We start from the raw sequence: 27,712 nt of genomic DNA, 5'->3' as shown, positions 1-27,712 counted from the left end.
ACTGGAGCTGGTTATGTGATTAAATAGTTAAAGTACCATTAATGTGCAAATCTTGCACCTTTGATTTGGAATAAGCTGCAAATGTGGATCAGCCACTGTCATTATTTATTAAAAAACAGCTCAGGGGTACAGCTGAATTCTTGTTAAATATATAGAAAAGGTAACTTTCAACAAATTATACTTTCCCTTCCATAAGTCCCTGCAGATACGTCAGCATTGATCTGCCTGCATCTGGTATTTCAGTGCTGCTTTTGATGAGGTGTGAAATACTGCTTTCACTGCAGAGACAATGACATGGGCCTGACAGATTGGCTTGGGGGAAATATGACCCAGCTTAACCATACTGCCATACAGGGCAGTTTTGAATGGTCTAGGAGCTTCACTAACGTAAAAAAAGAGGTAGACCTGTACTTTAATAGTTTAGTGATAGGGGAAGCCTGGGCAAATAAGTACTTTTGATCCCAGAACACACAAAGCCTCGTTAGTGGAGGAGAGAGCTGGCCCAGATCAAATTTCGGGCGGCTGAGGCTGAGTGAGGGGAGACTGCTCATTATCTTAAACTCAGATTTAGTACTCTCATTGAAACAACTTTCACCTTAAACTTATGTTTGTTTTTAGCTGTGATGCAAAGTGGGACCGTTGACTCACTGTTCATATTCAGGGACTTAAGGGAGAATTCAAATGTCAACGTACAAGTACAGTACTACCATTGAATCAAATTATCTATGACACATTTTGTTTGATGACTTGTTATGCTCATTTAGAATATTGATAAATTAACTTTGGTTGGGTGAAAATTCCACAGAAGCAATTTACAAACAAGTTCAGATCTTCAGCACATATAACATTTGTTCAGGAGGTTTTATAAATGTTGTGATAGATTTATATATCAGCACACAAAAGTTGAACAGCACTCACAAACATTTTTGTACGTCATGCACTCATAATTTCCACTAGCTAAAATGCAGTAGTAACTGCAAGCGTGAACTACAAGTGAGTACCCTGTAAGCTTTGCTCTGAATCATAATGGTCCTATAACAGGAGCAATGTTTGAAATTCCAAAAGGTCACCATTTTGGATAGATTAGGACACTTAATTGTTGATCTGTTGATTAATGTCAATATTTTCAAAAACATTGCTTTTCTATAACATAGCGAACACATTTGTAAATAAAGGAAACTATGCGCATACATGAAAAATAGTAAAATAGGATGATTCAAGTAAACAGATCAAATTTACAGCCACATTTCAGGTGGAGTTGCACAACAATGGCAGGTATGTGCCTGATCAATTTGTGTTAAACTGACGCAAAAGCCTTTCTTCTAATGATCACTCCCATACCATTCCCCCGCCTTGTAATGCTAGCTCTCACTGCCCAATCAGAACACAAATGGTGGGTAAATTGAAAGAATGCAAAGTGTGCTGTTAATGGAGGACATATAAAAGGATATAATGGTGTATATGTGTGTTTATACTGTCATTTTCTTTAAAAAAGCAAATATATATATAAATATATATGAATATATATATATATATATGCTTAAAGACTTTGCTGTACAAATGGCAAAAGACTTTGTCCTTTTCTATCTCGGCGTGGATGGTACTGTGCTAATCCTATGCTTAAAGATTTTGATAGAAAAACAGACATTTGAGGTGAGCAGATCTAGAGTGTCGCTGGTGTTGAGAGTGCTCCATACAGGAGCTGCTTTCCACCTAAACTTGAGAACTACCCAGAGTTCTCTGCTTCTTTTTTGCATAATGTATTTCTCACTCTATGCCTGAAAGGGTATTTCTTTGACTTATACTGGGCGCTCCCTTGTGTCTGGACAAAGCTATATCTCTCTGAAGAGCTCTAATTAGAGCGAAACACTGTGTCAGGGGTTGCTTTTACTAATATCAGGTTGGCTTGATTGGTATTTTACCAATTCAAAGCTGTAATACTGTGCCTGGAGTGGTAATTGGCTTTTGTCATTTTACAGCTCGGCAAGGACAGCACTGTGCTAGTCCTATGCTTAAAGAATTTGCTGTACAAATGGCAAAAGACTTTGACCTTTTCTATCTCGGCGTGGATGGTACTGTGCTAATCCTATGCTTAAAGATTTTGATAGAAAAACAGACATTTGAGGTGAGCAGATCTAGAGTGTCGCTGGTGTTGAGAGTGCTCCATACAGGAGCTGCTTTCCACCTAAACTTGAGAACTACCCAGAGTTCTCTGCTTCTTTTTTGCATAATGTATTCGTCACTCTATGCCTGAAAGGGTATTTCTTTGACTTATACTGGGTGCTCCCTTGTGTCTGGACAAAGCTATATCTCTCTGAAGAGCTCTAATTAGAGCGAAACACTGTGTCAGGGGTAGCTTTTACTCATTTCAGGTTGGCTTGATTGGTATTTTACCAATTCAAAGCTGTAATACTGTGCCTGGAGTGGTAATTGGCTTTTGTCATTTTACAGCTCGGCAAGGACAGCACTGTGCTAGTCCTATGCGTAAAGACTTTGCTGTACAAATAGCAAAAGACTTTGTCCTTTTCTATCTCTGCGTGGATGGTACTGTGCTAATCCTATGCTTAAAGATTTTGATAGAAAAACAGACATTTGAGGTGAGCAGATCTAGAGTGTCGCTGGTGTTGAGAGTGCTCCATACAGGAGCTGCTTTCCACCTAAACTTGAGAACTACCCAGAGTTCTCTGCTTCTTTTTTGCATAATGTATTCGTCACTCTCTGCCTGAAAGGGTATTTCTTTGACTTATACTGGGTGCTCCCTTGTGTCTGGACAAAGCTATATCTCTCTGAAGAGCTCTAATTAGAGCGAAACACTGTGTCAGGGGTTGCTTTTACTCATTTCAGGTTGGCTTGATTGGTATTTTACCAATTCAAAGCTGTAATACTGTGCTTGGAGTGGTAATTGGCTGTTGTCATTTTACAGCTCGGCAACGACAGCACTGTGCTAGTCCTATGCTTAAAGACTTTGCTGTACAAATGGCAAAAGACTTTGTCCTTTTCTATCTCGGCGTGGATGGTACTGTGCTAATCCTATGCTTAAAGATTTTGATAGAAAAACAGACATTTGAGGTGAGCAGATCTAGAGTGTCGCTGGTGTTGAGAGTGCTCCATACAGGAGCTGCTTTCCACCTAAACTTGAGAACTACCCAGAGTTCTCTGCTTCTTTTTTGCATAATGTATTCGTCACTCTATGCCTGAAAGGGTATTTCTTTGACTTATACTGGGTGCTCCCTTGTGTCTGGACAAAGCTATATCTCTCTGAAGAGCTCTAATTAGAGCGAAACACTGTGTCAGGGGTAACTTTTACTCATTTCAGGTTGGCTTGATTGGTATTTTACCAATTCAAAGCTGTAATACTGTGCCTGGAGTGGTAATTGGCTTTTGTCATTTTACAGCTCGGCAAGGACAGCACTGTGCTAGTCCTATGCTTAAAGACTTTGCTGTACAAATGGCAAAAGACTTTGTCCTTTTCTATCTCGGCGTGGATGGTACTGTGCTAATCCTATGCTTAAAGATTTTGATAGAAAAACAGACATTTGAGGTGAGCAGATCTAGAGTGTCACTGGTGTTGAGAGTGCTCTATACAGGAGCTGCTTTCCACCTAAACTTGAGAACTACCCAGAGTTCTCTGCTTCTTTTTTGCATAATGTATTCGTCACTCTATGCCTGAAAGGGTGTTTCTTTGACTTATACTGGGTGTTCCCTTATGTCTGGACAAAGCTATATCTCTCTGAAGAGCTCTAATTAGAGCGAAACACTGTGTCAGGGGTTGCTTTTACTCATTTCAGGTTGGCTTGATTGGTATTTTACCAATTCAAAGCTGTAATACTGTGCTTGGAGTGGTAATTGACTTTTGTCATTTTACAGCTCGGCAAGGACAGCACTGTGCTAGTCCTATGCTTAAAGACTTTGCTGTACAAATGGCAAAAGACTTTGTCCTTTTCTATCTCAGCGTGGATGGTACTGTGCTAATCCTATGCTTAAAGATTTTGATAGAAAAACAGACATTTGAGGTGAGCAGATCTAGTGTGTCGCTGGTGTTGAGAGTGCTCCATACAGGAGCTGCTTTCCACCTAAACTTGAGAACTACCCAGAGTTCTCTGCTTCTTTTTTGCATAATGTATTTCTCACTCTATGCCTGAAAGGGTATTTCTTTGACTTATACTGGGCGCTCCCTTGTGTCTGGACACAGCTATATCTCTCTGAAGAGCTCTAATTAGAGCGAAACACTGTGTCAGGGGTTGCTTTTACTCATTTCAGGTTGGCTTGATTGGTATTTTACCAATTCAAAGCTGTAATACTGTGCTTGGAGTGGTAATTGGCTTTTGTCATTTTACAGCTCGGCAAGGACAGCACTGTGCTAGTCCTATGCTTAAAGACTTTGCTGTACAAATGGCAAAAGACTTTGTCCTTTTCTATCTCGGCGTGGATGGTACTGTGCTAATCCTATGCTTAAAGATTTTGATAGAAAAACAGACATTTGAGGTGAGCAGATCTAGAGTGTCGCTGGTGTTGAGAGTGCTCCATACAGGAGCTGCTTTCCACCTAAACTTGAGAACTACCCAGAGTTCTCTGCTTCTTTTTTGCATAATGTATTCGTCACTCTATGCCTGAAAGGGTATTTCTTTGACTTATACTGGGTGCTCCCTTGTGTCTAGACAAAGCTATATCTCTCTGAAGAGCTCTAATTAGAGCGAAACACTGTGTCAGGGGTAACTTTTACTCATTTCAGGTTGGCTTGATTGGTATTTTACCAATTCAAAGCTGTAATACTGTGCCTGGAGTGGTAATTGGCTTTTGTCATTTTACAGCTCGGCAAGGACAGCACTGTGCTAGTCCTATGCTTAAAGACTTGGCTGTACAAATGGCAAAAGACTTTGTCCTTTTCTATCTCGGCGTGGATGGTACTGTGCTAATCCTATGCTTAAAGATTTTGATAGAAAAACAGACATTTGAGGTGAGCAGATCTAGAGTGTCACTGGTGTTGAGAGTGCTCTATACAGGAGCTGCTTTCCACCTAAACTTGAGAACTACCCAGAGTTCTCTGCTTCTTTTTTGCATAATGTATTCGTCACTCTATGCCTGAAAGGGTGTTTCTTTGACTTATACTGGGTGCTCCCTTATGTCTGGACAAAGCTATATCTCTCTGAAGAGCTCTAATTAGAGCGAAACACTGTGTCAGGGGTTGCTTTTACTCATTTCAGGTTGGCTTGATTGGTATTTTACCAATTCAAAGCTGTAATACTGTGCCTGGAGTGGTAATTGGCTTTTGTCATTTTACAGCTCGGCAAGGACAGCACTGTGCTAGTCCTATGCTTAAAGACTTTGCTGTACAAATGGCAAAAGACTTTGTCCTTTTCTATCTCGGCGTGGATGGTACTGTGCTAATCCTATGCTTAAAGATTTTGATAGAAAAACAGACATTTGAGGTGAGCAGATCTAGAGTGTCACTGGTGTTGAGAGTGCTCCATACAGGAGCTGCTTTCCACCTAAACTTGAGAACTACCCAGAGTTCTCTGCTTCATTTTTGCATAATGTATTCGTCACTCTCTGCCTGAAAGGGTATTTCTTTGACTTATACTGGGTGCTCCCTTGTGTCTGGACAAAGCTATATCTCTCTGAAGAGCTCTAATTAGAGCGAAACACTGTGTCAGGGGTTGCTTTTACTCATTTCAGGTTGGCTTGATTGGTATTTTACCAATTCAAAGCTGTAATACTGTGCTTGGAGTGGTAATTGACTTTTGTCATTTTACAGCTCGGCAAGGACAGCACTGTGCTAGTCCTATGCTTAAAGACTTTGCTGTAAAAATGGCAAAAGACTTTGTCCTTTTCTATCTCAGCGTGGATGGTACTGTGCTAATCCTATGCTTAAAGATTTTGATAGAAAAACAGACATTTGAGGTGAGCAGATCTAGAGTGTCGCTGGTGTTGAGAGTGCTCCATACAGGAGCTGCTTTCCACCTAAACTTGAGAACTACCCAGAGTTCTCTGCTTCTTTTTTGCATAATGTATTTCTCACTCTATGCCTGAAAGGGTATTTCTTTGACTTATACTGGGCGCTCCCTTGTGTCTGGACACAGCTATATCTCTGTGAAGAGCTCTAATTAGAGCGAAACACCGTGTCAGGGGTTGCTTTTACTCATTTCAGGTTGGCTTGATTGGTATTTTACCAATTCAAAGCTGTAATACTGTGCCTGGAGTGGTAATTGGCTTTTGTCATTTTACAGCTCGGCAAGGACAGCACTGTGCTAGTCCTATGCTTAAAGACTTTGCTGTACAAATGGCAAAAGACTTTGTCCTTTTCTATCTCGGCGTGGATGCTACTGTGCTAATCCTATGCTTAAAGATTTTGATAGAAAAACAGACATTTGAGGTGAGCAGATCTAGAGTGTCGCTGGTGTTGAGAGTGCTCCATACAGGAGCTGCTTTCCACCTAAACTTGAGAACTACCCAGAGTTCTCTGCTTCTTTTTTGCATAATGTATTTCTCACTCTATGCCTGAAAGGGTATTTCTTTGACTTATACTGGGCGCTCCCTTGTGTCTGGACAAAGCTATATCTCTCTGAAGAGCTCTAATTAGAGCGAAACACTGTGTCAGGGGTTGCTTTTACTCATTTCAGGTTGGCTTGATTGGTATTTTACCAATTCAAAGCTGTAATACTGTGCCTGGAGTGGTAATTGGCTTTTGTCATTTTACAGCTCGGCAAGGACAGCACTGTGCTAGTCCTATGCTTAAAGACTTTGCTGTACAAATGGCAAAAGACTTTGTCCTTTTCTATCTCGGCGTGGATGGTACTGTGCTAATCCTATGCTTAAAGATTTTGATAGAAAAACAGACATTTGAGGTGAGCAGATCTAGAGTGTCACTGGTGTTGAGAGTGCTCTATACAGGAGCTGCTTTCCACCTAAACTTGAGAACTACCCAGAGTTCTCTGCTTCTTTTTTGCATAATGTATTCGTCACTCTATGCCTGAAAGGGTGTTTCTTTGACTTATACTGGGTGCTCCCTTATGTCTGGACAAAGCTATATCTCTCTGAAGAGCTCTAATTAGAGCGAAACACTGTGTCAGGGGTTGCTTTTACTCATTTCAGGTTGGCTTGATTGGTATTTTACCAATTCAAAGCTGTAATACTGTGCCTGGAGTGGTAATTGGCTTTTGTCATTTTACAGCTCGGCAAGGACAGCGCTGTGCTAGTCCTATGCTTAAAGACTTTGCTGTACAAATGGCAAAAGACTTTGTCCTTTTCTATCTCGGCGTGGATGGTACTGTGCTAATCCTATGCTTAAAGATTTTGATAGAAAAACAGACATTTGAGGTGAGCAGATCTAGAGTGTCGCTGGTGTTGAGAGTGCTCCATACAGGAGCTGCTTTCCACCTAAACTTGAGAACTACCCAGAGTTCTCTGCTTCTTTTTTGCATAATGTATTTCTCACTCTATGCCTGAAAGGGTATTTCTTTGACTTATACTGGGCGCTCCCTTGTGTCTGGACAAAGCTATATCTCTCTGAAGAGCTCTAATTAGAGCGAAACACTGTGTCAGGGGTTGCTTTTACTCATTTCAGGTTGGCTTGATTGGTATTTTACCAATTCAAAGCTGTAATACTGTGCCTGGAGTGGTAATTGGCTTTTGTCATTTTACAGCTCGGCAAGGACAGCACTGTGCTAGTCCTATGCTTAAAGACTTTGCTGTACAAATGGCAAAAGACTTTGTCCTTTTCTATCTCGGCGTGGATGGTACTGTGCTAATCCTATGCTTAAAGATTTTGATAGAAAAACAGACATTTGAGGTGAGCAGATCTAGAGTGTCACTGGTGTTGAGAGTGCTCTATACAGGAGCTGCTTTCCACCTAAACTTGAGAACTACCCAGAGTTCTCTGCTTCTTTTTTGCATAATGTATTCGTCACTCTATGCCTGAAAGGGTGTTTCTTTGACTTACACTGGGTGCTCCCTTATGTCTGGACAAAGCTATATCTCTCTGAAGAGCTCTAATTAGAGCGAAACACTGTGTCAGGGGTTGCTTTTACTCATTTCAGGTTGGCTTGATTGGTATTTTACCAATTCAAAGCTGTAATACTGTGCCTGGAGTGGTAATTGGCTTTTGTCATTTTACAGCTCGGCAAGGACAGCACTGTGCTAGTCCTATGCTTAAAGACTTTGCTGTACAAATGGCAAAAGACTTTGTCCTTTTCTATCTCGGCGTGGATGGTACTGTGCTAATCCTATGCTTAAAGATTTTGATAGAAAAACAGACATTTGAGGTGAGCAGATCTAGAGTGTCACTGGTGTTGAGAGTGCTCTATACAGGAGCTGCTTTCCACCTAAACTTGAGAACTACCCAGAGTTCTCTGCTTCTTTTTTGCATAATGTATTCGTCCCTCTATGCCTGAAAGGGTATTTCTTTGACTTATACTGGGCGCTCCCTTGTGTCTGGACACAGCTATATCTCTCTGAAGAGCTCTAATTAGAGCGAAACACTGTGTCAGGGGTTGCTTTTACTCATTTCAGGTTGGCTTGATTGGTATTTTACCAATTCAAAGCTGTAATACTGTGCTTGGAGTGGTAATTGGCTTTTGTCATTTTACAGCTCGGCAAGGACAGCACTGTGCTAGTCCTATGCTTAAAGACTTTGCTGTACAAATGGCAAAAGACTTTGTCCTTTTCTATCTCGGCGTGGATGGTACTGTGCTAATCCTATGCTTAAAGATTTTGATAGAAAAACAGACATTTGAGGTGAGCAGATCTAGAGTGTCGCTGGTGTTGAGAGTGCTCCATACAGGAGCTGCTTTCCACCTAAACTTGAGAACTACCCAGAGTTCTCTGCTTCTTTTTTGCATAATGTATTCGTCACTCTATGCCTTAAAGGGTATTTCTTTGACTTATACTGGGTGCTCCCTTGTGTCTGGACAAAGCTATATCTCTCTGAAGAGCTCTAATTAGAGCGAAACACTGTGTCAGGGGTAACTTTTACTCATTTCAGGTTGGCTTGATTGGTATTTTACCAATTCAAAGCTGTAATACTGTGCCTGGAGTGGTAATTGGCTTTTGTCATTTTACAGCTCGGCAAGGACAGCACTGTGCTAGTCCTATGCTTAAAGACTTTGCTGTACAAATGGCAAAAGACTTTGTCCTTTTCTATCTCGGCGTGGATGGTACTGTGCTAATCCTATGCTTAAAGATTTTGATAGAAAAACAGACATTTGAGGTGAGCAGATCTAGAGTGTCGCTGGTGTTGAGAGTGCTCCATACAGGAGCTGCTTTCCACCTAAACTTGAGAACTACCCAGAGTTCTCTGCTTCTTTTTTGCATAATGTATTCGTCACTCTATGCCTGAAAGGGTATTTCTTTGACTTATACTGGGTGCTCCCTTGTGTCTGGACAAAGCTATATCTCTCTGAAGAGCTCTAATTAGAGCGAAACACTGTGTCAGGGGTAGCTTTTACTCATTTCAGGTTGGCTTGATTGGTATTTTACCAATTCAAAGCTGTAATACTGTGCCTGCAGTGTTAATTGGCTTTTGTCATTTTACAGCTCGGCAAGGACAGCACTGTGCTAGTCCTATGCTTAAAGACTTTGCTGTACAAATGGCAAAAGACTTTGTCCTTTTCTATCTCGGCGTGGATGGTACTGTGCTAATCCTATGCTTAAAGATTTTGATAGAAAAACAGACATTTGAGGTGAGCAGATCTAGAGTGTCGCTGGTGTTGAGAGTGCTCCATACAGGAGCTGCTTTCCACCTAAACTTGACAACTACCCAGAGTTCTCTGCTTCTTTTTTGCATAATGTATTCGTCACTCTCTGCCTGAAAGGGTATTTCTTTGACTTATACTGGGTGCTACCTTGTGTCTGGACAAAGCTATATCTCTCTGAAGAGCTCTAATTAGAGCGAAACACTGTGTCAGGGGTTGCTTTTACTCATTTCAGGTTGGCTTGATTGGCATTTTACCAATTCAAAGCTGTAATACTGTGCTTGGAGTGGTAATTGGCTTTTGTCATTTTACAGCTCGGCAAGGACAGCACTGTGCTAGTCCTATGCTTAAAGACTTTGCTGTACAAATGGCAAAAGACTTTGTCCTTTTCTATCTCAGCGTGGATGGTACTGTGCTAATGCTATGCTTAAAGATTTTGATAGAAAAACAGACATTTGAGGTGAGCAGATCTAGAGTGTCGCTGGTGTTGAGAGTGCTCTATACAGGAGCTGCTTTCCACCTAAACTTGAGAACTACCCAGAGTTCTCTGCTTCTTTTTTGCATAATGTATTCGTCACTCTATGCCTGAAAGGGTGTTTCTTTGACTTATACTGGGTGCTCACTTATGTCTGGACAAAGCTATATCTCTCTGAAGAGCTCTAATTAGAGCGAAACACTGTGTCAGGGGTTGCTTTTACTCATTTCAGGTTGGCTTGATTGGTATTTTACCAACTCAAAGCTGTAATACTGTGCCTGGAGTGGTAATTGGCTTTTGTCATTTTACAGCTCGGCAAGGACAGCACTGTGCTAGTCCTATGCTTAAAGACTTTGCTGTACAAATGGCAAAAGCCTTTGTCCTTTTCTATCTCGGCGTGGATGGTACTGTGCTAATCCTATGCTTAAAGATTTTGATAGAAAAACAGACATTTGAGGTGAGCAGATCTAGAGTGTCACTGGTGTTGAGAGTGCTCTATACAGGAGCTGCTTTCCACCTAAACTTGAGAACTACCCAGAGTTCTCTGCTTCTTTTTTGCATAATGTATTTCTCACTCTATGCCTGAAAGGGTGTTTCTTTGACTTATACTGGGTGCTCCCTTATGTCTGGACAAAGCTATATCTCTCTGAAGAGCTCTAATTAGAGCGAAACACTGTGTCAGGGGTTGCTTTTACTCATTTCAGGTTGGCTTGATTGGTATTTTACCAATTCAAAGCTGTAATACTGTGCCTGGAGTGGTAATTGGCTTTTGTCATTTTACAGCTCGGCAAGGACAGCGCTGTGCTAGTACTATGCTTAAAGACTTTGCTGTACAAATGGCAAAAGACTTTGTCCTTTTCTATCTCGGCGTGGATGGTACTGTGCTAATCCTATGCTTAAAGATTTTGATAGAAAAACAGACATTTGAGGTGAGCAGATCTAGAGTGTCGCTGGTGTTGAGAGTGCTCCATACAGGAGCTGCTTTCCACCTAAACTTGAGAACTACCCAGAGTTCTCTGCTTCTTTTTTGCATAATGTATTTCTCACTCTATGCCTGAAAGGGTATTTCTTTGACTTATACTGGGCGCTCCCTTGTGTCTGGACAAAGCTATATCTCTCTGAAGAGCTCTAATTAGAGCGAAACACTGTGTCAGGGGTTGCTTTTACTCATTTCAGGTTGGCTTGATTGGTATTTTACCAATTCAAAGCTGTAATACTGTGCCTGGAGTGGTAATTGGCTTTTGTCATTTTACAGCTCGGCAAGGACAGCACTGTGCTAGTCCTATGCTTAAAGACTTTGCTGTACAAATGGCAAAAGCCTTTGTCCTTTTCTATCTCGGCGTGGATGGTACTGTGCTAATCCTATGCTTAAAGATTTTGATAGAAAAACAGACATTTGAGGTGAGCAGATCTAGAGTGTCACTGGTGTTGAGAGTGCTCTATACAGGAGCTGCTTTCCACCTAAACTTGAGAACTACCCAGAGTTCTCTGCTTCTTTTTTGCATAATGTATTCGTCACTCTATGCCTGAAAGGGTGTTTCTTTGACTTATACTGGGTGCTCCCTTATGTCTGGACAAAGCTATATCTCTCTGAAGAGCTCTAATTAGAGCGAAACACTGTGTCAGGGGTTGCTTTTACTCATTTCAGGTTGGCTTGATTGGTATTTTACCAATTCAAAGCTGTAATACTGTGCCTGGAGTGGTAATTGGCTTTTGTCATTTTACAGCTCGGCAAGGACAGCACTGTGCTAGTCCTATGCTTAAAGACTTTGCTGTACAAATGGCAAAAGACTTTGTCCTTTTCTATCTCGGCGTGGATGGTACTGTGCTAATCCTATGCTTAAAGATTTTGATAGAAAAACAGACATTTGAGGTGAGCAGATCTAGAGTGTCACTGGTGTTGAGAGTGCTCTATACAGGAGCTGCTTTCCACCTAAACTTGAGAACTACCCAGAGTTCTCTGCTTCTTTTTTGCATAATGTATTCGTCCCTCTATGCCTGAAAGGGTATTTCTTTGACTTATACTGGGCGCTCCCTTGTGTCTGGACACAGCTATATCTCTCTGAAGAGCTCTAATTAGAGCGAAACACTGTGTCAGGGGTTGCTTTTACTCATTTCAGGTTGGCTTGATTGGTATTTTACCAATTCAAAGCTGTAATACTGTGCTTGGAGTGGTAATTGGCTTTTGTCATTTTACAGCTCGGCAAGGACAGCACTGTGCTAGTCCTATGCTTAAAGACTTTGCTGTACAAATGGCAAAAGACTTTGTCCTTTTCTATCTCGGCGTGGATGGTACTGTGCTAATCCTATGCTTAAAGATTTTGATAGAAAAACAGACATTTGAGGTGAGCAGATCTAGAGTGTCGCTGGTGTTGAGAGTGCTCCATACAGGAGCTGCTTTCCACCTAAACTTGAGAACTACCCAGAGTTCTCTGCTTCTTTTTTGCATAATGTATTCGTCACTCTATGCCTTAAAGGGTATTTCTTTGACTTATACTGGGTGCTCCCTTGTGTCTGGACAAAGCTATATCTCTCTGAAGAGCTCTAATTAGAGCGAAACACTGTGTCAGGGGTAACTTTTACTCATTTCAGGTTGGCTTGATTGGTATTTTACCAATTCAAAGCTGTAATACTGTGCCTGGAGTGGTAATTGGCTTTTGTCATTTTACAGCTCGGCAAGGACAGCACTGTGCTAGTCCTATGCTTAAAGACTTTGCTGTACAAATGGCAAAAGACTTTGTCCTTTTCTATCTCGGCGTGGATGGTACTGTGCTAATCCTATGCTTAAAGATTTTGATAGAAAAACAGATATTTGAGGTGAGCAGATCTAGAGTGTCGCTGGTGTTGAGAGTGCTCCATACAGGAGCTGCTTTCCACCTAAACTTGAGAACTACCCAGAGTTCTCTGCTTCTTTTTTGCATAATGTATTCGTCACTCTATGCCTGAAAGGGTATTTCTTTGACTTATACTGGGTGCTCCCTTGTGTCTGGACAAAGCTATATCTCTCTGAAGAGCTCTAATTAGAGCGAAACACTGTGTCAGGGGTAGCTTTTACTCATTTCAGGTTGGCTTGATTGGTATTTTACCAATTCAAAGCTGTAATACTGTGCCTGCAGTGTTAATTGGCTTTTGTCATTTTACAGCTCGGCAAGGACAGCACTGTGCTAGTCCTATGCTTAAAGACTTTGCTGTACAAATGGCAAAAGACTTTGTCCTTTTCTATCTCGGCGTGGATGGTACTGTGCTAATCCTATGCTTAAAGATTTTGATAGAAAAACAGACATTTGAGGTGAGCAGATCTAGAGTGTCGCTGGTGTTGAGAGTGCTCCATACAGGAGCTGCTTTCCACCTAAACTTGACAACTACCCAGAGTTCTCTGCTTCTTTTTTGCATAATGTATTCGTCACTCTCTGCCTGAAAGGGTATTTCTTTGACTTATACTGGGTGCTACCTTGTGTCTGGACAAAGCTATATCTCTCTGAAGAGCTCTAATTAGAGCGAAACACTGTGTCAGGGGTTGCTTTTACTCATTTCAGGTTGGCTTGATTGGCATTTTACCAATTCAAAGCTGTAATACTGTGCCTGGAGTGGTAATTGGCTTTTGTCATTTTACAGCTCGGCAAGGACAGCACTGTGCTAGTCCTATGCTTAAAGACTTTGCTGTACAAATGGCAAAAGACTTTGTCCTTTTCTATCTCGGCGTGGATGGTACTGTGCTAATCCTATGCTTAAAGATTTTGATAGAAAAACAGACATTTGAGGTGAGCAGATCTAGAGTGTCACTGGTGTTGAGAGTGCTCTATACAGGAGCTGCTTTCCACCTAAACTTGAGAACTACCCAGAGTTCTCTGCTTCTTTTTTGCATAATGTATTCGTCACTCTATGCCTGAAAGGGTGTTTCTTTGACTTATACTGGGTGCTCCCTTATGTCTGGACAAAGCTATATCTCTCTGAAGAGCTCTAATTAGAGCGAAACACTGTGTCAGGGGTTGCTTTTACTCATTTCAGGTTGGCTTGATTGGTATTTTACCAATTCAAAGCTGTAATACTGTGCCTGGAGTGGTAATTGGCTTTTGTCATTTTACAGCTCGGCAAGGACAGCACTGTGCTAGTCCTATGCTTAAAGACTTTGCTGTACAAATGGCAAAAGACTTTGTCCTTTTCTATCTCGGCGTGGATGGTACTGTGCTAATCCTATGCTTAAAGATTTTGATAGAAAAACAGACATTTGAGGTGAGCAGATCTAGAGTGTCACTGGTGTTGAGAGTGCTCTATACAGGAGCTGCTTTCCACCTAAACTTGAGAACTACCCAGAGTTCTCTGCTTCTTTTTTGCATAATGTATTCGTCCCTCTATGCCTGAAAGGGTATTTCTTTGACTTATACTGGGCGCTCCCTTGTGTCTGGACACAGCTATATCTCTCTGAAGAGCTCTAATTAGAGCGAAACACTGTGTCAGGGGTTGCTTTTACTCATTTCAGGTTGGCTTGATTGGTATTTTACCAATTCAAAGCTGTAATACTGTGCTTGGAGTGGTAATTGGCTTTTGTCATTTTACAGCTCGGCAAGGACAGCACTGTGCTAGTCCTATGCTTAAAGACTTTGCTGTACAAATGGCAAAAGACTTTGTCCTTTTCTATCTCGGCGTGGATGGTACTGTGCTAATCCTATGCTTAAAGATTTTGATAGAAAAACAGACATTTGAGGTGAGCAGATCTAGAGTGTCGCTGGTGTTGAGAGTGCTCCATACAGGAGCTGCTTTCCACCTAAACTTGAGAACTACCCAGAGTTCTCTGCTTCTTTTTTGCATAATGTATTCGTCACTCTATGCCTTAAAGGGTATTTCTTTGACTTATACTGGGTGCTCCCTTGTGTCTGGACAAAGCTATATCTCTCTGAAGAGCTCTAATTAGAGCGAAACACTGTGTCAGGGGTAACTTTTACTCATTTCAGGTTGGCTTGATTGGTATTTTACCAATTCAAAGCTGTAATACTGTGCCTGGAGTGGTAATTGGCTTTTGTCATTTTACAGCTCGGCAAGGACAGCACTGTGCTAGTCCTATGCTTAAAGACTTTGCTGTACAAATGGCAAAAGACTTTGTCCTTTTCTATCTCGGCGTGGATGGTACTGTGCTAATCCTATGCTTAAAGATTTTGATAGAAAAACAGACATTTGAGGTGAGCAGATCTAGAGTGTCGCTGGTGTTGAGAGTGCTCCATACAGGAGCTGCTTTCCACCTAAACTTGAGAACTACCCAGAGTTCTCTGCTTCTTTTTTGCATAATGTATTCGTCACTCTATGCCTGAAAGGGTATTTCTTTGACTTATACTGGGTGCTCCCTTGTGTCTGGACAAAGCTATATCTCTCTGAAGAGCTCTAATTAGAGCGAAACACTGTGTCAGGGGTAGCTTTTACTCATTTCAGGTTGGCTTGATTGGTATTTTACCAATTCAAAGCTGTAATACTGTGCCTGCAGTGTTAATTGGCTTTTGTCATTTTACAGCTCGGCAAGGACAGCACTGTGCTAGTCCTATGCTTAAAGACTTTGCTGTACAAATGGCAAAAGACTTTGTCCTTTTCTATCTCGGCGTGGATGGTACTGTGCTAATCCTATGCTTAAAGATTTTGATAGAAAAACAGACATTTGAGGTGAGCAGATCTAGAGTGTCGCTGGTGTTGAGAGTGCTCCATACAGGAGCTGCTTTCCACCTAAACTTGACAACTACCCAGAGTTCTCTGCTTCTTTTTTGCATAATGTATTCGTCACTCTCTGCCTGAAAGGGTATTTCTTTGACTTATACTGGGTGCTACCTTGTGTCTGGACAAAGCTATATCTCTCTGAAGAGCTCTAATTAGAGCGAAACACTGTGTCAGGGGTTGCTTTTACTCATTTCAGGTTGGCTTGATTGGCATTTTACCAATTCAAAGCTGTAATACTGTGCTTGGAGTGGTAATTGGCTTTTGTCATTTTACAGCTCGGCAAGGACAGCACTGTGCTAGTCCTATGCTTAAAGACTTTGCTGTACAAATGGCAAAAGACTTTGTCCTTTTCTATCTCAGCGTGGATGGTACTGTGCTAATGCTATGCTTAAAGATTTTGATAGAAAAACAGACATTTGAGGTGAGCAGATCTAGAGTGTCGCTGGTGTTGAGAGTGCTCTATACAGGAGCTGCTTTCCACCTAAACTTGAGAACTACCCAGAGTTCTCTGCTTCTTTTTTGCATAATGTATTCGTCACTCTATGCCTGAAAGGGTGTTTCTTTGACTTATACTGGGTGCTCACTTATGTCTGGACAAAGCTATATCTCTCTGAAGAGCTCTAATTAGAGCGAAACACTGTGTCAGGGGTTGCTTTTACTCATTTCAGGTTGGCTTGATTGGTATTTTACCAACTCAAAGCTGTAATACTGTGCCTGGAGTGGTAATTGGCTTTTGTCATTTTACAGCTCGGCAAGGACAGCACTGTGCTAGTCCTATGCTTAAAGACTTTGCTGTACAAATGGCAAAAGCCTTTGTCCTTTTCTATCTCGGCGTGGATGGTACTGTGCTAATCCTATGCTTAAAGATTTTGATAGAAAAACAGACATTTGAGGTGAGCAGATCTAGAGTGTCACTGGTGTTGAGAGTGCTCTATACAGGAGCTGCTTTCCACCTAAACTTGAGAACTACCCAGAGTTCTCTGCTTCTTTTTTGCATAATGTATTTCTCACTCTATGCCTGAAAGGGTGTTTCTTTGACTTATACTGGGTGCTCCCTTATGTCTGGACAAAGCTATATCTCTCTGAAGAGCTCTAATTAGAGCGAAACACTGTGTCAGGGGTTGCTTTTACTCATTTCAGGTTGGCTTGATTGGTATTTTACCAATTCAAAGCTGTAATACTGTGCCTGGAGTGGTAATTGGCTTTTGTCATTTTACAGCTCGGCAAGGACAGCGCTGTGCTAGTCCTATGCTTAAAGACTTTGCTGTACAAATGGCAAAAGACTTTGTCCTTTTCTATCTCGGCGTGGATGGTACTGTGCTAATCCTATGCTTAAAGATTTTGATAGAAAAACAGACATTTGAGGTGAGCAGATCTAGAGTGTCGCTGGTGTTGAGAGTGCTCCATACAGGAGCTGCTTTCCACCTAAACTTGAGAACTACCCAGAGTTCTCTGCTTCTTTTTTGCATAATGTATTTCTCACTCTATGCCTGAAAGGGTATTTCTTTGACTTATACTGGGCGCTCCCTTGTGTCTGGACAAAGCTATATCTCTCTGAAGAGCTCTAATTAGAGCGAAACACTGTGTCAGGGGTTGCTTTTACTCATTTCAGGTTGGCTTGATTGGTATTTTACCAATTCAAAGCTGTAATACTGTGCCTGGAGTGGTAATTGGCTTTTGTCATTTTACAGCTCGGCAAGGACAGCACTGTGCTAGTCCTATGCTTAAAGACTTTGCTGTACAAATGGCAAAAGCCTTTGTCCTTTTCTATCTCGGCGTGGATGGTACTGTGCTAATCCTATGCTTAAAGATTTTGATAGAAAAACAGACATTTGAGGTGAGCAGATCTAGAGTGTCACTGGTGTTGAGAGTGCTCTATACAGGAGCTGCTTTCCACCTAAACTTGAGAACTACCCAGAGTTCTCTGCTTCTTTTTTGCATAATGTATTCGTCACTCTATGCCTGAAAGGGTGTTTCTTTGACTTATACTGGGTGCTCCCTTATGTCTGGACAAAGCTATATCTCTCTGAAGAGCTCTAATTAGAGCGAAACACTGTGTCAGGGGTTGCTTTTACTCATTTCAGGTTGGCTTGATTGGTATTTTACCAATTCAAAGCTGTAATACTGTGCCTGGAGTGGTAATTGGCTTTTGTCATTTTACAGCTCGGCAAGGACAGCACTGTGCTAGTCCTATGCTTAAAGACTTTGCTGTACAAATGGCAAAAGACTTTGTCCTTTTCTATCTCGGCGTGGATGGTACTGTGCTAATCCTATGCTTAAAGATTTTGATAGAAAAACAGACATTTGAGGTGAGCAGATCTAGAGTGTCACTGGTGTTGAGAGTGCTCTATACAGGAGCTGCTTTCCACCTAAACTTGAGAACTACCCAGAGTTCTCTGCTTCTTTTTTGCATAATGTATTCGTCCCTCTATGCCTGAAAGGGTATTTCTTTGACTTATACTGGGCGCTCCCTTGTGTCTGGACACAGCTATATCTCTCTGAAGAGCTCTAATTAGAGCGAAACACTGTGTCAGGGGTTGCTTTTACTCATTTCAGGTTGGCTTGATTGGTATTTTACCAATTCAAAGCTGTAATACTGTGCTTGGAGTGGTAATTGGCTTTTGTCATTTTACAGCTCGGCAAGGACAGCACTGTGCTAGTCCTATGCTTAAAGACTTTGCTGTACAAATGGCAAAAGACTTTGTCCTTTTCTATCTCGGCGTGGATGGTACTGTGCTAATCCTATGCTTAAAGATTTTGATAGAAAAACAGACATTTGAGGTGAGCAGATCTAGAGTGTCGCTGGTGTTGAGAGTGCTCCATACAGGAGCTGCTTTCCACCTAAACTTGAGAACTACCCAGAGTTCTCTGCTTCTTTTTTGCATAATGTATTCGTCACTCTATGCCTTAAAGGGTATTTCTTTGACTTATACTGGGTGCTCCCTTGTGTCTGGACAAAGCTATATCTCTCTGAAGAGCTCTAATTAGAGCGAAACACTGTGTCAGGGGTAACTTTTACTCATTTCAGGTTGGCTTGATTGGTATTTTACCAATTCAAAGCTGTAATACTGTGCCTGGAGTGGTAATTGGCTTTTGTCATTTTACAGCTCGGCAAGGACAGCACTGTGCTAGTCCTATGCTTAAAGACTTTGCTGTACAAATGGCAAAAGACTTTGTCCTTTTCTATCTCGGCGTGGATGGTACTGTGCTAATCCTATGCTTAAAGATTTTGATAGAAAAACAGATATTTGAGGTGAGCAGATCTAGAGTGTCGCTGGTGTTGAGAGTGCTCCATACAGGAGCTGCTTTCCACCTAAACTTGAGAACTACCCAGAGTTCTCTGCTTCTTTTTTGCATAATGTATTCGTCACTCTATGCCTGAAAGGGTATTTCTTTGACTTATACTGGGTGCTCCCTTGTGTCTGGACAAAGCTATATCTCTCTGAAGAGCTCTAATTAGAGCGAAACACTGTGTCAGGGGTAGCTTTTACTCATTTCAGGTTGGCTTGATTGGTATTTTACCAATTCAAAGCTGTAATACTGTGCCTGCAGTGTTAATTGGCTTTTGTCATTTTACAGCTCGGCAAGGACAGCACTGTGCTAGTCCTATGCTTAAAGACTTTGCTGTACAAATGGCAAAAGACTTTGTCCTTTTCTATCTCGGCGTGGATGGTACTGTGCTAATCCTATGCTTAAAGATTTTGATAGAAAAACAGACATTTGAGGTGAGCAGATCTAGAGTGTCGCTGGTGTTGAGAGTGCTCCATACAGGAGCTGCTTTCCACCTAAACTTGACAACTACCCAGAGTTCTCTGCTTCTTTTTTGCATAATGTATTCGTCACTCTCTGCCTGAAAGGGTATTTCTTTGACTTATACTGGGTGCTACCTTGTGTCTGGACAAAGCTATATCTCTCTGAAGAGCTCTAATTAGAGCGAAACACTGTGTCAGGGGTTGCTTTTACTCATTTCAGGTTGGCTTGATTGGCATTTTACCAATTCAAAGCTGTAATACTGTGCTTGGAGTGGTAATTGGCTTTTGTCATTTTACAGCTCGGCAAGGACAGCACTGTGCTAGTCCTATGCTTAAAGACTTTGCTGTACAAATGGCAAAAGACTTTGTCCTTTTCTATCTCAGCGTGGATGGTACTGTGCTAATGCTATGCTTAAAGATTTTGATAGAAAAACAGACATTTGAGGTGAGCAGATCTAGAGTGTCGCTGGTGTTGAGAGTGCTCTATACAGGAGCTGCTTTCCACCTAAACTTGAGAACTACCCAGAGTTCTCTGCTTCTTTTTTGCATAATGTATTCGTCACTCTATGCCTGAAAGGGTGTTTCTTTGACTTATACTGGGTGCTCACTTATGTCTGGACAAAGCTATATCTCTCTGAAGAGCTCTAATTAGAGCGAAACACTGTGTCAGGGGTTGCTTTTACTCATTTCAGGTTGGCTTGATTGGTATTTTACCAACTCAAAGCTGTAATACTGTGCCTGGAGTGGTAATTGGCTTTTGTCATTTTACAGCTCGGCAAGGACAGCACTGTGCTAGTCCTATGCTTAAAGACTTTGCTGTACAAATGGCAAAAGCCTTTGTCCTTTTCTATCTCGGCGTGGATGGTACTGTGCTAATCCTATGCTTAAAGATTTTGATAGAAAAACAGACATTTGAGGTGAGCAGATCTAGAGTGTCGCTGGTGTTGAGAGTGCTCCATACAGGAGCTGCTTTCCACCTAAACTTGAGAACTACCCAGAGTTCTCTGCTTCTTTTTTGCATAATGTATTTCTCACTCTATGCCTGAAAGGGTGTTTCTTTGACTTATACTGGGTGCTCCCTTGTGTCTGGACAAAGCTATATCTCTCTGAAGAGCTCTAATTAGAGCGAAACACTGTGTCAGGGGTTGCTTTTACTCATTTCAGGTTGGCTTGATTGGTATTTTACCAATTCAAAGCTGTAATACTGTGCCTGGAGTGGTAATTGGCTTTTGTCATTTTACAGCTCGGCAAGGACAGCGCTGTGCTAGTCCTATGCTTAAAGACTTTGCTGTACAAATGGCAAAAGACTTTGTCCTTTTCTATCTCGGCGTGGATGGTACTGTGCTAATCCTATGCTTAAAGATTTTGATAGAAAAACAGACATTTGAGGTGAGCAGATCTAGAGTGTCGCTGGTGTTGAGAGTGCTCCATACAGGAGCTGCTTTCCACCTAAACTTGAGAACTACCCAGAGTTCTCTGCTTCTTTTTTGCATAATGTATTTCTCACTCTATGCCTGAAAGGGTATTTCTTTGACTTATACTGGGCGCTCCCTTGTGTCTGGACAAAGCTATATCTCTCTGAAGAGCTCTAATTAGAGCGAAACACTGTGTCAGGGGTTGCTTTTACTCATTTCAGGTTGGCTTGATTGGTATTTTACCAATTCAAAGCTGTAATACTGTGCCTGGAGTGGTAATTGGCTTTTGTCATTTTACAGCTCGGCAAGGACAGCACTGTGCTAGTCCTATGCTTAAAGACTTTGCTGTACAAATGGCAAAAGCCTTTGTCCTTTTCTATCTCGGCGTGGATGGTACTGTGCTAATCCTATGCTTAAAGATTTTGATAGAAAAACAGACATTTGAGGTGAGCAGATCTAGAGTGTCACTGGTGTTGAGAGTGCTCTATACAGGAGCTGCTTTCCACCTAAACTTGAGAACTACCCAGAGTTCTCTGCTTCTTTTTTGCATAATGTATTCGTCACTCTATGCCTGAAAGGGTGTTTCTTTGACTTATACTGGGTGCTCCCTTATGTCTGGACAAAGCTATATCTCTCTGAAGAGCTCTAATTAGAGCGAAACACTGTGTCAGGGGTTGCTTTTACTCATTTCAGGTTGGCTTGATTGGTATTTTACCAATTCAAAGCTGTAATACTGTGCCTGGAGTGGTAATTGGCTTTTGTCATTTTACAGCTCGGCAAGGACAGCACTGTGCTAGTCCTATGCTTAAAGACTTTGCTGTACAAATGGCAAAAGACTTTGTCCTTTTCTATCTCGGCGTGGATGGTACTGTGCTAATCCTATGCTTAAAGATTTTGATAGAAAAACAGACATTTGAGGTGAGCAGATCTAGAGTGTCACTGGTGTTGAGAGTGCTCTATACAGGGAACTACCCAGAGTTCCCTGCTTCTTTTTTGTATATATATATATATATCACTGCTACGAAACACCAGTCAGGAGCACTCACAGGCGGGTGCTTCTTCGTGCGGGGGTGCACCCGCATTTAATTTTTGCTGCAACTCTCCTTCTCACAACCACCATCCAAAAGAGAAAGACAGCACTCGCGGGGGCCGTTTCCAAAATTTATTAAGTGGAAACTATCACGAAAATAAACAATGTTTATTTTCGTGATAGTTTCCACTTAATAAATTTTGGAAACGGCCCCCGCGAGTGCTGTCTTTCTCTTTTGGATGGTGGTTGTGAGAAGGAGAGTTGCAGCAAAAAAAAAAAAAAAAAAAAAACAAAAAAAAATATATATATATATATATATATATATATATATATATATATATATATATATATATATATATATATATATATATATATATATCCCAAAAAACAAGTTGCCCTGCTGTGGGAACTCGCCATTAGAGGGACATAAATGATTCACACTATGCTGGCTCCGTCCAAAGTTCATTTAATAACAAAATCTTCCTAACGCGTTTCAAGGCCTCCTGGCCTCTTCGTCAGAGGATTCAGTGCAGAAAACAATAAAAGCTGCTGCTACGATACTTAAGCACATGCGCAAATTCTTTCACAGGTGTGTGTCTTTAATGGCATGCTGGTACCTGTAGTTTAATTGTGATAAACAGCGCAAGTATTACCCTGGTGGGCACTGTTGTTCTGCCACTGCTGTATTGTCAATTAAAATCCCCAGTGGTCTTCTGGGCAGAGAAGCAGGCAAATTAATAGAAAAGTCCCACTGCGCCAAAATACGACGTGAAAATCACCTTCCTACGTTGCTGGCCCCGTGAAAACATACACGGTGGCAAGTTCCCTGCGGGAAAGTGATAGTCACAACATTGACTATGCAATACTAACAGCCTTTGCATTCTTACAAAAAAAACGTACTAAGCAGCCAAATACTTAATTTGTGAAGGTCGCTATATGATAGAAAAACAGCTTTTTGGTTTCTACAGCATAATGTAGATTGAATATGTGCTGCTATGTGAATCTATCTATGCATTCATTGTATAATGAACAAGATACCTTGCGTCTGTGGGTCTTCTTGTCTAGTGTAATGCTTCCCAGAAATATACGCTACTAGGCTCTGCTTGTTTTTTTCCCCAGGGTCTCTTCATCTTGATTTTCGTAGTTCTGTGGGACAGGAAGGTAAGAAAGGTTATCCACTATTACCTTGATTATTAGTGCATCAACGCATGTATATTTACATCTGTGACTAATGGTTCTTCCTTTTAAAAAAACAGGTACAGGATTCATTGGCAAAAACATTTGCTTTATCAACATTGACCTCATCACACTCTAAGGTGAGAGTATTGTTAGAAGCCTGTTGCTAATATTTGGCTCTATTGCTCAGATTGCGCTTTCATATCTGTTGCCTTCTCACACAGCTGACACATCCTAAATATTCTTAGTTTATGCTAAATGCACTGTAATTCTCTTATATGTATTTCACATTAAGGATCCAGTCATGTACTGTTCAACTCTTCCTATTTGACATCTTCACCCACCTCCATCATTAAATCTTTTTCTCCTGTAATCCTGTAGTAACTCTACTTTTTCATAGCTATACATTTTATGACAGTATTTACAAACCTCTCTGACAAAACCTAAAATCATATTTTTCATGGGCTAAGTTCTGAATGATATCTTTGCTCTCATTTCACAAAGTACCGCCTTCCTCAGTTGGATATTTGCTTCAATAGGTTTACTCCTTTGGAACGTCATGACTGTCATGAGATTCTCAACAAATTTCAGGACCACTCCACTTACATTGTTACAGTTATAGTTTTCCATATGTTTCCAATGTTAAACATTTACGTGTGCAGAATTTTTACTGAGTGGAAAACGCAACTGAACTAAATGTGATGCTTGATGCTTTTTTGTTTCTTCATGAATAAAAGATCTCTTTGCATGGAGAAAACTATTCTCCTATGCCTAGATTAGATATGGGGGTGGTCCATCTCTATTCGCACCCTGACAACACATGTTTTACTGCTCTTCATAGGAAGTAATTTGTGTATGTTTACAGATAGGGAAGTTACCTGGAAGAAGCAGACAAATACCAACAATTGTACATGTCTGCAGGTGTTAATCCACATTTGCGGTTAGTCCTTCCCTGGAATGTCCACTAACTCACCCCAACTTTAAATCTACAATTACGGAAATTCCGGCATACTGGCTGAATTCTCACATTTGCAATTGCTATTTGTGGGTGCAAAAGATTTACAAAGCATTTAAGAATTGGTGCATGACAATTCAACTTCATAAAGTTTGATTTTCCTCTTCTTTTGGGAATCTCTTGCAGTATAGGTCTTTAGTAGTTAGGATTTTAACAATTTGGTTTTGGTATCTATCATAGCTCAAATGTCACATACCATGTATTAGTAGATAGAAGCTCCAGTAGCAGTGTTACTGAAAAACATTCAAATCAAAAACTACACTTTAAGGTGCAAGTGACAGGAGTGCTTCCTTCTCTCCTGCAACCATACGTAAGGATGAAAACGCCCTGTACACAGCCAGGTCATTTTAATGAGTGCTTCAAAAAACATGCTTGAAAAACAACTGGGGGAAACAGGTTCCCATTATTGCTAATGTCAGATGTGGGATCATTGAAAGCAAATCAAGGCCTTAAAGGTTGTGTGGCGGTAGTTATGGGATAAGTGATACTAATACCACTTTGGATATGTCTTATGTGCTCAAATTATGGCTGTCAGGGAGCTGCACTCTGAAGTGATTGATTCCTCAGGGACCTCCAAGCTCCTAACCTCTACCTGATGCATATACTCTGTGCTGTCCTGTTGCCACACTTTAGTCTCAAGCTGACTAGCCTACAAAGCTCATATTAGAGCTCATTTATCTGAATATCTCTCACATCCAGAGGACTCTAAGGTGTTCTTCAACACCAGGTACCCTCTTAGATACACAAAGTGGAACTTGACATTTCCCCAGATCTCTCATTTTCTTGTGGGCATCCGCTCTGCCAGCCGATGGGCTACATAGGTGACTTTGGCAGACTTCTGGAGATCACCCACACCAAATTTCTCTTTTCAGTTTCATGTTTTAGTCCAGCAATTCCTCTATGGTCACAGCAGGGCCTCTTCTCCCAACTTCATCTTCTTCATCTGGCTTGCCACCACATCCAGGGATGAACACCAATTCAGAACTTGGTGTTGGACACTCCCATGCCCAAACTCACTATCATGGATTGTAGAGATGCAATGATGAAGCATATTTAACCTCTTCTGTGCCCATGACGAGATAGTCTCGTCATGGAGCACGGTCGCGCTGTGCCCATGACGAGACTATCTCGTCATGAACCCCACCCACTAATGCAACGCCCGGCACAGGAGGGGGAAAGGGCGTGGCACTGAAGGAGTTAACCACTTACTGTCTTCCTAGCTGTATGGAATTGGGGTATTAGTAGAAGTAATAATCACAATCCTTGTCAGGGTGGACCACACAAGTCATTAAACCTGTGTTCAACCCTCTGGTAGCTTGGCAGAAAGAAAGTCAGCCTTAACTTACAGGCAATGTGTAAAGTATTCATGCAGCACTAAAACAGAAATAAAGTGAAAAAACACAACACAAGACAAATCCCACATTAATTTAGACAAATAAATAGAGTAAAATAAAATACATAAAATCACACCAAGATGAAATAAATCCAATAACTAAAACCGAAGATATGACATGTAAAATGTTTCAGCAGAAATAGTGTCAAAAAGCACAAAGCACTAATCAAGGTTATTTGGTTGTGATGGATTGGGTTAAACTCAAAATGTAAAGCCAACAGCGATGGAGTATGGGTCCGATACAGGGACCAGGCTCATCCCGGTGGAATTTTTAAGCTAAGTTGGTCCTGTTTCATGTGAAAAGCTCTCATCAAATAGGTTGTTGGCAGCTGAGCAGCAGTCTTAATCCAAACAAGGGCTCATTGATGGAGGGTTGCTGAAATCCTAGGCCTTACTCTGAACTTCACATTTGTGAAGGATTGCAGAGTGGTCATTGTTGGCCCGAAGAGCTGGTCAACAATAGGACCTTTGCATTGGCTAGAAACATGGTACAGTTGTTGTTGACGCAAAGTTCAAGGACTGCATCTGGGAAGGTCTCATCGCCAGAACAGTCCTTCTGAGTCTCCACAGGTCCAGGAGCATTCTGATGAGAGATTCTGGATTTGCCATTTTATGCCCAGTGCCGGACTGTAGGCAGGGGACATCCCATTTGTCTGGCCCTAATCTGGTCTGGTCAGTTACACCCTTTTCCCTGGGTCTGATTCCTGCCTGGCTAGTAAAACAAAGGGCAGCAGGCTGCGTAGGGAGCTGTATGTTTCCAGTGACAGAGGAGGCATTGTCTGAAAAGTGAAAGAGACTTAATACAGCCCTCAGCCTACCCTGCGAAGCTTAGGGCCTTCGTACAACACCCTTGGCCATCCTGTTTCCCACACACTAGACCCTTCTAGCAACTGTCTGAGAGAATACACATCACACCACCGGAGAACCATTAACATGCATGTGACCCTGGTCACTGCAGAAAGACACATTTGGTTTAAGAAGAAAAAGGCCTTCTTCCTAACAGTGGTATTTTCAAAATGGTAATTAAAAATCCGACTTTGCCATAAAAAAGCATTTAAACCTTTAGTAAATTTAAGTGAAAGAAGTATTTCTACAGCTATTCCCAAATTGAAGTTATCACTTACCTAATGCAAAAAGGTAACCCATTGTTAGTCTATGGCAGGCTAACCTTGCCACTGTGAAGAATGACTGTGGGTTTTTTCACTTCCAGGACATGAAAAACTTAAGCACCCATGTCCTACCTTTTAAAGGCCACAGGCACTGCACTTTGAGCCTGTGGGGCCTACCTTAGGGGTGACTTGCATGTATTAAAAAGGAAGGTTTCAGCATAAAAAAGGTTTATTTTGTCAGGTTGAATTGGCAGTTTTAATGTTCCACTACAGGCTACAGTGGCAGTCCTGATACATGTTTTACAGTGTTACTTTAGTTGGTGGTACAATGAGTGCTGCAGCCCATGTGTAGAACAAGTAAATAAATAATTAATTTTCCCTCATTATTGTCCATCGGAATCCCCCCAAACCCGGCCCCACCGCCTCACCTGTTACCTGCACGGACTGTGGCTGACGGAGATGTCTGGCGAATATGGGATCCACACTCCCATTCTCAGCAGTCCTCAGCTCCAACATTTGGCCTGTACTTTATGCTCTTGAGGGTACCCCCCTGTTGGCCTGTTTACCCTGAAAAACACCCGCAATAGGTCAATCATGATTTAGCCTGTCCTGGTGCTTTTGTCTGCCAACACTCTAAAGCTATACTGAGCACCAGCCACTGTAATTGAGCTGCTATATAGTAAGTCTCAAAGTTCGGGGTCGCTAGTCCGCCTTCAGTCACAGGTTTTTGCATTAATGTGAGAGCAACTCTACGATGCCCGCAGCCCCAAATAAAGGTCCGGATAAGGGAGTTTAGGTATTTGAAAAATGCCGTTGGTATCTATAAGCGGCATGCATTAAAGTAATACAATAGGCAGGGGACTGATACCATTTTAAGGAGTGCAATTCTACCAGCCACTGAAAGCAGCAGGGCCCGCCAGAAGTCCATAGCCATACTTAAGCCATGTTAAGCCCTCCC

At 41.5% G+C, this 27,712-nt stretch overlaps 1 protein-coding gene across 1 annotated transcript in view; it reads left to right on the top strand.

Moving 5' to 3' along the window:
* LOC146816683 (adhesion G protein-coupled receptor F1-like) overlaps positions 1 to 27,712 on the top strand; it is a 512,362-nt gene that overhangs the window by 465,806 nt on the left and 18,844 nt on the right. Inside the window, exons 13-14 of the mRNA XM_085610576.1 lie at positions 23,181 to 23,222; positions 23,318 to 23,377. Of these exons, the coding sequence (XP_085466702.1) occupies positions 23,181 to 23,222; positions 23,318 to 23,377 (102 nt within the window). The remainder of the gene's footprint in view (positions 1 to 23,180; positions 23,223 to 23,317; positions 23,378 to 27,712) is intronic.

The sequence above is a fragment of the Triturus cristatus genome, chromosome 6 (genome assembly GCF_964204655.1).
Source record: "Triturus cristatus chromosome 6, aTriCri1.1, whole genome shotgun sequence".
Lineage (NCBI taxonomy): Eukaryota > Metazoa > Chordata > Amphibia > Caudata > Salamandridae > Triturus > Triturus cristatus.
Note: the sequence above shows the minus strand (reverse complement) of the source record. Positions and strands in the feature narration are given on the sequence as shown.